Source organism: Leiobunum rupestre, chromosome 9 (assembly GCF_980474605.1).
Source record: "Leiobunum rupestre chromosome 9, qqLeiRupe1.1.hap1, whole genome shotgun sequence".
NCBI lineage: Eukaryota > Metazoa > Arthropoda > Arachnida > Opiliones > Sclerosomatidae > Leiobunum > Leiobunum rupestre.
The window spans coordinates 31,837,077-31,848,938 of record NC_143392.1 but is presented as its reverse complement, the minus strand read 5'-3'; the positions used below and the strand labels follow the sequence as shown (position 1 = coordinate 31,848,938).

The 11,862-nt window shown below is 34.0% G+C and overlaps 2 protein-coding genes across 2 annotated transcripts in view; both read right to left on the bottom strand.

The window, feature by feature from the left end:
- Positions 1-4,213: 4,213 nt before the first annotated feature.
- LOC149927149 (uncharacterized) lies at positions 4,214-5,510 on the bottom strand. Its single transcript, XM_090157827.1, has 4 exons — positions 5,369-5,510; positions 5,032-5,300; positions 4,519-4,615; positions 4,214-4,263 (listed from the first exon to the last, which is right to left on the bottom strand). The coding sequence occupies exons 1-4, from the start codon at positions 5,508-5,510 to the stop codon at positions 4,214-4,216; spliced, it is 558 nt and encodes a 185-aa protein (XP_090013953.1).
- Positions 5,511-5,878: 368 nt separating this feature from the next.
- The window catches only part of LOC149927148 (uncharacterized), an 88,048-nt gene continuing 82,064 nt past the window's right edge, over positions 5,879-11,862 (bottom strand). The window contains exons 4-5 of the mRNA XM_090157826.1: positions 6,610-6,840; positions 5,879-5,995 (exon numbers count right to left, since the gene is read on the bottom strand). Coding sequence (XP_090013952.1) covers positions 5,879-5,995; positions 6,610-6,840 — 348 coding nt within the window. The remainder of the gene's footprint in view (positions 5,996-6,609; positions 6,841-11,862) is intronic.

The window sequence follows — 11,862 nt, the reverse complement described above, 5'->3', positions numbered from 1 at the left end:
AAACAAGTTGAAAAATCGTTAAAAATTCATAACGAAAACACCTAAAATTTAGTTTCTATGGGGATTTTGCTGAATACGGTCGATAAATTGATCGTTTATATTTTACAGTACGCCACAATAACGAAGTGAAAATGCGTTTCTTAAAGCGACAAGGTTTCCCAATAGTTGATTTTATAAAATAAAAAGTGGTCTTGCCCAACTTGTTAAAATGTTGCTCTTACGTCACAAGACCCAGCTTTATTTGTGTATTCTTCACACGAGCGATTTGCACGCGCTCTAGAAAAAGCTATATTCCTCGCGGCTGTAGCGCGCGCTCGTAGGCTTGTCAAAGTAAGAGACTGTGACGTAAGAGCAACATTTCAACAAGAAGGCCACGTTAGTTTATAAAAAGAACTATTAACAAAAGTGCCAAAGAAGCATTGAAACAAAAAACATGTCACCCTTTATTACCATAAGAATCGAGTTGAACCAAGAATGCGAGAGGTGATTTGGAGCAGAGCTTTAAATCGTGGCCACATAGCCATTATCGCCAAGTAAAAATGAAGACATTCTTGATATTAAAGATAAAATTAAGTGTTAAACCTTACATTACCTTCCTTGGCAATGTCTCCAAATATTACAAATATTACAAGTTGCTCGATGATATAGGTTTTCGTTCGCAGGATGGGAAACACTGCGATCTCGCCTCGTTGTCGATGATGAAATCTCGTTTACTTTTAGCACGCCATCTAGATAGCTAATTAAAGCACGGGAAATTAATTATTAAATTTAAAATTATAAATAGTTTAAATATGTATTGGAAGTAAAATAATTATGTTGTTACTCAATTTGAAATTAACATATAACATAAAGTTATATTTTACAATAATGTTACTTGATATTATCTTGGAGAAACAAACAGAGCACCCCACACAAAGATAACGCAACCCGTCAAAAGTCGTATATTTTCTTGTGTACAATTGTCTTCCCACCGCCCGTAAAACGTTCAGCGTAAAGGTTCGTCCAATGAAATTTGTACACAACACTTCGTTAGCGTGTTTAAAGGCTAGCTGCGTTCTCATTGTGTTTGTTGCTCGTAGATATTATAGATAAAAACTTTTGGGTGTATACAGCCTTTTGTAGTGCTTTCAGTAGATTGAATATAAAAATAAATGTGACGAAGAGCGTATTGTTCTAACTCATCGTCCAATCAAAGCGGATGATTCTGCGTAATCTAAGAATATACGAGGGACATGTTAGGTGCCCTGGACTTAGCTGTTGTAGTGTTCTTTATTCCAGATGATCAGTTTATCTAGTCATCGTTCATGTAAGTACTTGTCTAGTTTTTATTTGGACACGCGATTCTTCTACAACATTATCTATTCATTGCCTACTACGATGGCTATAATATCTAAATTTGAAGACAAAACTAGTACGTGGTATTGTTTTCTCCTCATCATAAAATAAGAAACACTCGCAACCTACTAAATCGGTTATATTTGAATAGTGGTTATGATAAGTAAACGTTTAAAATTTACTTAAATAGGCTCCCACTTACCAGTAAGCTCGGGCCACGTGTTAGAATCGCGCTTATGTCATTAACGATTTGTCGCACGTTTTAAATTATTTTCGGGCTTTATAAAGAGAGCCGTGTTACGTGAGGTATTCAAGTTAATATATTAACTTTATTATTTGGTGTATCGTTGTTTTTATGGCGTTCCTAGTAGGACTTTTCTTATAAAGAACTATTTATGCTGTGCCTTGCCGTCCTATTTCTAAAAGCCCGCCACTTTATCTGGGCAACTGGACACGATGAAGTAATTCTATCGCTAATTCTAGGAATATAATACTGCAGAAACCTCGCAATTTAATGTTTTCAAAACAGTACTTCACGTTACACTAATCCATTGATAAATATCGATTTACATTTAATGTTGTAGGTATTTCAATTTTGGTAATTGTTTAAAATTGTCTATTATATTTGGTATAACAACGTTAGTCAACAAACAATTAAGCACCTATTACAAACAACTTTGGAATAAAGTCTTAAGGTAGCACCGTAGGCCTACGTTAACGATCGATTTGTAATACCAGGAGACCTTTTGCCTGTGAGCAATTCGGTTTTCCCAATTCTAAAACACTTTTGTTAATTGTGTTAAGAAACTTTATTCCACAACACCCGTTAGAAATTTGCTTACTGCTCAGATATAGTGGCTTAATTTTTGACAGTGTTTTGCAAAATCCATATTGAAACGAAATTTTGGCACTTTTTTCAACTGGTTTGTCAGAAAAGGAAATTAAAGCGATCTCTAATGGACGTATTTGCGAGGAACTCGGCGCAGACGAATCGATGGGATATTTTTATTGTCCCTTTATATAAATAAAGAAATTAGAAACATAACTAGATTTTTTGGCATTCGTAAAAGCGACAGTTTTGTTAGTATGAATAACTGTCTTTTCCCTTAAGTCTTTTAATAAATAAAATTTTTAATATTTTTTATACTTTTAAATTTGTAGATTAAAAAATTAACACGTAAATTGTGTTTTCTGTTAGCTTTTTATTTTATCATTACGTTTATGGATAAAATAAAAAGCGTTTCAGATGCCCTCGGCTTAGCCGCTTCGTCGACCATTTGGCCAGCGATTTCGGTTCATCAATTATAGGATAGTCTTTTACTCGGCGGTTGCAGATTGTTTTCAACAAATTTGGGTCCAAAGCCAACAAACTAATTTTTTTCAGAAACCACAAACGGAAAGACGTTCCTACCTTCGGATTTAACCTTCTTGTTTATCGTACGTTTTGTTCCAAAATATTAAGATTTAAGAAATAGAACTAGGGCTTCTAACGGTGATCTGGTATCTATTGCTTTCCAATATTAACTGGATTATTTTTAATCCGATACCTTTATCATATTTTGTTACTCTAATGGCAGTACGCGGATATGCTTTGCGCTTGTCTGACAAACCTAAATGATTTTCACAGGTCGATCCGCTTTTTAAGTTGTATCTTTAATCCGCGATTTTCTTGGTGGAACTAAGGCCATACTTTGTTGCCATACAAAAATTTTAAAGGATAAAAAACATTAAACGAGATGTCTAAAGGTAGACATTATGAAGACCTATATCTACGCGCTTATATGATAAAAACAAATTCTTACTATATCTGTGATCTCGTCGGTTACCGAAACCAAATATAACAAGTTGGCAGCCAAAATATACCTCTCCTCGGAAGAATTGTCCCTAGTGGTATTAATCTCTCGATTAAAGATATATCCGCAATTCAGAGTTATTTACTAAAAACGTAATCCCGGTTCAATCCCACCCGGTATAAAATTTTAATTTTAATTAAAATAATTGAGACGAAACAACCGAGTCTAATTTATTCAGAATAATATAAATTAAGTTGTTACAACAGTGAGTTAGACGTACTAAAACAATGCACAATTGAATTTAACCCTATTTAGAGAACAAGTTTATCAGTTAAATATGATACGAAGCAAATTTTAATGAAAGAAATATCTACAGAGGCTATATCTATTTTTCTCGCTTACGAAATACTTGCCGCATCATTAACGCTCATTTTATTTCAACACTCGCCCTTCATGAAGATACCGTAGAATAGCTATATTCGACTTCTGATAGTGGACGACTTGTAGACTTCCTGTTGACGTTGTGACACATACCGCATGAAAAAGACCAATGCCGTCCAATTTCTAATATCATATATGACTCGCACACCCAGGAAATTAATGACTGTATTAGGAATCGTAGATATCCAAATATCCAAACAATAGAAAATGTAATTAAAGCAAGAAGTGCGACACCTTACCATTAACAAACAGGAATTTTCGACGTTATTATAATGAAACCGGATAAGCTAAACTTCTAAAGCACACGACGTTCACACTATAAAGTGTCCTCTAAAACTGGACTTTTTCGTGAAAAAAAATAACCTAAAAATATATAGATAAAAATATAAGATCAAAGAATAGACAAAAAACAACATTATCTCGATCAGTAAAAAAACATACGACCCTTCCTAGTGCTCGGAATTATCTATTCATTAACTGCGTATTTTTCACGTTTGTTTAAATAATTGTGATATTTAAATATTAATATTTAATTAATTTATATATCTTTCTTATTCAAATAATTTTTGTTTGAATAAAACGCATTAACCATAAGAAAATAAAGTTGAACCCAAACGGCATTTTCTAAATATATTTTTATTTAATCACTTAAGTTCCGAGTTCATGTTATTAAACATTGCTTGAGGAATCATAACTAGAAAGAAAAACAAATAAACTTCAAAACAATTTTTTTTAAACATTTTCTTGAATAAAAATTTAATTAATAGATTTCTTTAAATATAAGAAGAAAGATATATACGGCGCGTGGTACAATGTTGTGTAACAATTGTTAAGGGTTATAATAACCTTTCATTTTCGTTAACGCCCTTCCACCACATCTTCAAGGACATCATGGCAGATACCGTGTCAGCCTATAAACTTCCCCTTTTGTGGGTGATAAGGTCAGTACCGGCTGAAAATACTCTTTCAGCTGAAACCGACGCCGATGGTATGACCAAGTAATCTTTGGCCATTTTAGCCACTGTCGGGTAACTGTGTTGATTATCCTGAAATGATAAAAATATACTCAGACCATGCCGTGTCACCAGTGGCGGTGCCAGAAAGTTTTGGCAAGGTAGGCAAAGTAAGTTGATTGGACCTTTTGGAGCCGCTATCAGAATTTTTCTAAAACTATAAAAACATTGTGATCTACCTTCAAGATTCCAATTCTATGCTCCCTCTAAACAATTTAGTTAAATGTTAAGTAATTTAAACTTAACTTTCCAATATTTTTGGGCTCCTTGGTAGGATTTTGGGGCCCCCTTTAAAATTTCAAGGTAGGTGGTTGCCTACCCTGCCTACCCCCTGGAGCCGCCACTGTGTGTCACGTGTTAGCACAAGATTATAATTAGGTATAGATGACTTTTTAAGGTCAGGTACTCTAACTGAAACTCCGCGTGAAACTAAGATTTAATTTACTTACCAGCCACCACCTAAGCACGTTTGTCTTTGGTGGCTGAAGGTCATCCTTAAAATACTTAAGAAGTTCTGATCCACGGGCCAATTTTACAGGACGTTTTGGGTAAAATGCATAAATTCCAGCGTTGTCGATAGTAGGGCTTGAAGGGGAAGTCACTGAACTATTTTCGTAATAAGTATTAAAGACGTTTAAAACCATAGCTTTAATGGTTTTAACTTGCGTTTTCCCGTAATTCGCTTGTATAAAATCCATTTTTAAAGTCGGATCTAAAGCTAAATAAATTGCACTATCAAATGTTTAAACACTACTAACTGCAAGCCTAAAAACTTTGGAATGTTACCAATAGCAACCCAGACTCCTTCAATATTCGATAACTCTTGATAGTCCTTCAGTTTTTTCGTAGCAAGAGAACAAGCTTCTTCCAAAAACGGATCCAAGGACGGAGTGTTAAGTTTATCGAGAAGCCAGTGGTACGCTGCCATTACCATTGATATTGTGGGGTAATTCACCGACGAAAAAATACTCGTCGCAGAATCGAAATCCTAAATATCGCCTTAATTCAATACACACGCGATATATGAAAATAACAACGTCCAAACTAGTTCGTTAAAGACGCCGTGGGCTTAAGTACATATCTCCCATTTAACACTACAATAGGCGCCGTATAAAATTACACATACCTTTTTCATTTTACTCCGATTCATGCGTTTTTAAGTTACGAGTGTAGTAAGCTTATATTTAAAATACTGTTGCGTGCAACCAACCTTTGCATCGAACTTCTGTACCAAGGATACAAAAGCGTCACAGATGTTTTTACCGGTATGACGGACACGAAAATGTATAAATCCGATTAGTTTGTTGTGGATTTCAAATTTTCGTCAACCCAATGTCCAGTAACACCCAGAAACGGAATTCGGTTAGTTGACGTCCATCCGTCAATAGTGAAGGACATTTGCCCTACGACACCCTAGCAAATTTTATAAATTTCAGTAACGTGCACAAAATTAATTTTAGAGTATTTGCATTTCCATCGAAAAAATTAGTCGGGACAGGACGTATTTCCACCTGACAAACGCTGTAAGTAAACCGTATAAAGCGTAGTTCCTCGAATGTTTACGACGAATTCGATAGGTTTTATACGCGTGCGCCAATTCGCCTCGCGAAAACTGCATTTCCCGCCAAGTATTTACCCCTAATTAAAGCGCTGTTTCCAGAAATGTGGGCAATGGATTTGGATGGGGGGGGGGGGATCTGTTGTTTCGTTTAATATTTTCGTACTTTTATTGGTATAGCTGGCAGAGTACCCGAGCTTGGTTCTAGAAAATTACCTTCCCAACCTAATTCGACCAAACTACTACTAAATCAGCTTATTTCAATTGCAAATAAATACCCATCGTATTAACTTAATTTCAAATACGCCTATTCGATTTTCGTTGTCCGTGAAACCAAAATGGAGAAAGCACATTTACATATTAAAGTTCTCAGGTTTCGGTACGTACATGTAGCTATTTTAAAAATGCAAATTCACTATTTTCTGCGCGCTAAATATTGTGATAGCGTTACACAAGTAACTTAACCTACCTTACACGCAACGAACAGTTTTTGGGCTTCACTTTCGTAGCTATCCATTAGGTTCGCTCTCAAAATTTTTGCAGTTTGTGGCAAGGATTCGGCAAGACTCGGATTTTTGGGATTCATCGACCTAAGAAGTGCTTTAAATGATGGGCATTCCACCACAGTGAAAGGTTGATCTGATGCAACCACCCAACGCATTAAACAGTGATTGGCCTTGAAAACGGCGCCTTTGTTTTGCTGAACGGTTTAAATTTTCATTATGTATTTCATTACGACCATGATCGAGGGTCCTATTTTACCGAAACACAAGACAAATCGCCAACTAGATCATAGTGATTTTTTTCCAAATGATACTTTAGGTTACTGGTCCCGAAGTATTTGCCGTCATGACGTATTTTATAGTTTCCTCTACATAACACAAAAATATATAGACAAGAGTAGCCCAAACCAAAACTTCGATAGAAGTTGAAATTATTTTGCGCAATTAAAGGGAATATAACCTTCAAGACGTTCTTTAGGGAAGACCCCATCACTAAACCACTAATCAGAACCAAAAATATACCAAGACAAAGGCGTGAGTGATGAAAAAAGTACCCCTCGGTGTTCCACACCAAACAGCATGAGGTTATATTCCCTTTAATAACAAATTAATTTATAAGTAACAATTAGTTTTACTTACGCCAAACCGTCAACTTATCTGAAATGTTCCCACACCTTGCTTCGTAAATTCCGTTTGTGATCCGTGTGGTCCTCCGGTCGGTCTTCCGTTATAACGATTTCTTTAGCTTCCGCCATACTATTTCGTTAATCACTAAACTTTTATTACTGGTTGTTGTTAAAGAAGGTTTGCAAACGTACGCGAATTGCCTGCTCGCGAGCCAGACAAGTACTGAATAATCAACCGTTCTAATATCATTAAAGCAAACAACCCCAGTAGCAAAAAAACAGTCGGGCCGACTGATAAAAAAAGAGTCGGGTGGCCTGCTTTTTTGCAAAGTCGGCCCGCCTTACTCGATGTCCGAGGCAACGGCTAGCCGATGGACAGTCGGTAAAGAAGACTGGTGGACTGTTAGCCGACTCTAAAACGGAAACTGATAAGGCGGTCGGCTGAGAGACTATTCAGAAGTCTTATCGACTTCGAGCCGACTCTAAAACGGACACTGATAAAGCAGTCGGCTACGTGACTTTTAAGAGCCCTTTTTGACTTCGATCCGACTTTAAAACGGATACTAATAAAGTGGTCGGCTGAGATACTGTTCAGAAGCCTGGTCGACTTTGACCCGACGATTAAACGGACGCTTGAGTGACTTTTAAATGACTTTCCGACTTCGAGCCGACTTAAAAAGTATATTCATTTATTGCTCTGCCTAAAAGCGGCTTAAAAGCTTACCAAGTTCAAGCTTACTCTAGAAACGCATTTACCCACTACTCTTAAGAACGCAAGCCAACTTTTAAATTGTAATATAAGTTAAAAATAGTCAAAAATTTAAAGCAAAATTTCTTTATTTTTTATTTATTTCCAGCAAATTTGAGATTAGCCGAAAATTGTGCTCTTCTTCCTTCCGCCATTTCTGTCCTTAGACTATTTACCCAATCCTTAATCAGTTGCTCTATTTCGTTGTCGGTTGCACGAAGAAATTTGTGGTAAGAACGTACAGTCTACAAAAAAAGTTTATTTAATTTCAATTCTGTGTATGATTGCGATAAAAGTTAAAAATAAAAGATACTTTATGGGTGAATTAAAATGATTAAATTAAATATTGTTCCCTCTATTTTATACTAGAATAATCTTAATATATTTAGTATGTTTTTGTTATAATCAATTAATCATACCAGAAATATCAACTAACTCTTAAAATTATACTTAGACTTGTTTGAATACACTATTCTTAACAATCTAAATTTGTCATTTTTTCATTTAAAATTTAAATAAATGGAGTTTTTACATTAAAATGTTTGCTACTAGCTTTCTCAGTTACAGACTGATATATCAGACTAGAAATATGATAGTTTACCCTTAAAATTTGATTGTGGCATGATGAAGTAGACTGAATCTTGGAAAATTTACAATTTTGGTGTCCGACGGAGGATTTAACGAACTAAAGTTTTCAAATTTGGAGAATAGAAATTAAATTAATTCTAACACATCGTGCTATTAGCTTTCTCAGTTACAGACTGATATATCAGACCAGAAATATCAACTCTAACCCTCAAAATTATATTTGGACTTGTTTCAATACACTATTCTTAACAATCTAAATTTGTCATTTTTTCATTAAAAATTGAAATAAATTGAGTTATTACATTAAAATGTGTAAGCTTTCTCAGTTACAGACAGATATATCAGACCAGAAATATAAAAAGCCCTTAAAATTTGATTGTGACATGATAAAGTAGACTGAATCTTAGAAAATTAAAATTTTTTGTGTGCAATGAAGGATTTGAAATGACTTACTTTTTTCTCTGTTTCAGTGTTAATAAGTCCTTCCATAACTTCTTACCAATTATTCCAAAATATCCATACACCTATTTAATTATACGCGACTTTTAATTATTAATTATACCTGATATTTAATTAACAAAAATAAACCTACTGGCAATTAAAGAGTTTAACAACGTCACTGAATAATATATTACAGATTTATAACACAACGTAAAAGGAATCAATAACACAGCGGCAACGAATCAAAGTCCCAAAACCGCGCTCCCGGTTCAATTCCCGACAAAATAATGTTCACAAAAATTAAAAAACAAAGTTCAATAAAAAACATTAACAGATATTGTTTTCATCCGTTTAGTAAAAAAAACACGCCTTATTATAATGGTTCCTTTACTTTAATATTTTTCCTAAGGAATTCAATGGCTCGGCGGTGAACTATACGCAATTACGCATGGTAACAAAGCGACCCGAGTTCAATTCCCGAACACGATCAAATTTTACATTAAAATACTTAAATATTTAATTAAATATAAAATTAATATAATTTATAAATATAAAATTAATATAATTTATAAATATAAAATTAATATAATTTATAAATATAAAATTAATATAATTTATAAATATTTAATGAAATATAAGATTAATATAATTTATAAATATTTAATGAAATATAAGATTAATATAATTTATAAATATTTAATGAAATATAAGATTAATATAATTTATAAATATTTAATGAAATATAAGATTAATATAATTTATAAATATTTAATGAAATATAAGATTAATATAATTTATAAATATTTCAATAAATATAAGATTAATCCACCCAAAAACCATTCGGTTAAAAATGGCAAGGTCCTGTAAACAAAAACGTCACGTCCTATATTACTCTAGGCCATAAAAGTAGTGAAATCAAATAACGGGCAGGATCTGTAATTATATTCTCATATACGTCATAAACTGGACTTATTTATCGACCAGTGATGTGCTCTGAAGTAATATGCTAGACCTTGCGCGTCCTAAGTGTTTTACTGAGTTAATATCCTTTGTACAACCATAAAACATTTCAAAGAGTATTACTAATATTAGAATCGCATTGTATCAAACACACCGTTAAATAAATTGGTTTGAAAATTTTCAACGGTTCTTGGGATGTTCGCAAAGCATTCTGGGAAAGAAAGAAACACACTATTGGCTGAAAATGCTATCTCTCGCTCATGCGCTAGAACGTATTTTCGGCTCGATGGCCGACACAAGTTTTCTTAGCTTAGCTGTAACGATTCTAATAATACCAAATAAGTTAAATAACTTACCAAGTTAATTAAAGAAAAAGGTCAATATAAGATAAAACGTTTTCTTAAGAATGTATAAAGAGTGAACAAATCATAAAATTTACAACGTAGCGGACGAAAAGCAAGCATAAATATCAAGAATTAGTTCCTAAAAACGATGTAGGTGGCAGCATTACCTAATCACGGGACCATTTCAACCACCCGACTTTAAAGTTTTCTTTCGTTCTCGCAAAACGTGGCCCGCCTTGTTTATTTTATTTATAGGTGCATATATTATTTAGATCGAAATATATTATCTACTCTGTTTAGATTTACTCTTTTACCTTAAAAGCATAGTAAACGAGTTTCAATAATAAGAGTAAACAAAACTTGGCAGTGAAATAAACGTTGGGACGTGTTTAATTCTTGTCTCGCTCAAAATACCACCTTGGCCAACCGAGACAAAATAAAAAGACTCGATAAAATTACTGAAACTGTCCGTACTAGTGGTACTCGAACATTTCTGTACATTATAGATAGACAAGTTGTTAAATGCAGTGACGTAATTACTGCAGTCAACAACTTGTCTGCTTTATTTAATTATGGTTTTAAGGTAAAAGAGTAAATTTAAACAAAGTAGATAATATATTTCGATCTAAACAATATATTTGATACAATGCGATTCTAATATTAGCCATTCTCTTTGAAATGTTTTACGGTTGTAAAACATTTAGGACGCGCAAGGTCTAGCATATTACTTCAGAGCACATCACTGGTCGATAAATAGGTCCAGTTTATGACGTTTATGATAATATAATTACAGATCCTGCCCGTTATTTGATTTCACTACTTTTATGGCCTAGAGTAATATAGGACGTGACGTTTTTGTTTAAAGGACCTTGCCATTTTTAACCGAATGGTTTTTGGGTGGATTTACGCCTTTTTGTTTATAACAATAGAAGTGAAGTTATTATAATACCTTTAAACGTAAAAAAGCGGAAATAATATTTATAAACAAAATTGGAAAGTGAACTTTCACCTATTTGGAATATTGAGAACTGCCTAGCTCTTTCGCCAACATTGTGTACGTTTAGATATTATTTACTTTAATTTTTTGAAAACGTGACGTCATTATGCTTTTTAATTCATTTTTTAATGTTAATATATAAGCTCGTACGATTGTTATAAAACTTTACACGTTTTGTACTGTGTTTATTACTCATTGGCTTCGTTTACCGCCCTCTGACGGCACACTGCCCACCCTGACACTGGCGAGACACTTCGAACTCACTGCACCTGTTTCACTTAGAAACAACCTATAAATCAGTAGCATTCGAATGTTTAATCTATTTCCTTAGTATCGGCCATTTTGACCTTGACCGCCCTATGGCGGACAACCCCCCAACCTGACACTCGCAAGACTATTGTTGTCGAACTCAGCGCCCTCTTTTACCTACAATCCACCTATAAATAAGTTGCATTCATAGTTTCCAAGTATATCCGTCATAGCGGGCATTTTAACCTTTAAGACTATTTTTTCGA

Coding starts and splice junctions, on each gene's coding strand:
- LOC149927149 (XM_090157827.1), bottom strand. CDS start 5,510: ATGGCAGCGTACCACTGGCTTCTCGATAAACTTAACACTCCGTCCTTG. Junction 5,301..5,368: donor AGGAGTCTGGGTTGCTATTG/GTAACATTCCAA, acceptor CAATTTATTTAG/CTTTAGATCCGACTTTAAAA. Junction 4,616..5,031: donor ACGTGCTTAGGTGGTGGCTG/GTAAGTAAATTA, acceptor TTATCATTTCAG/GATAATCAACACAGTTACCC.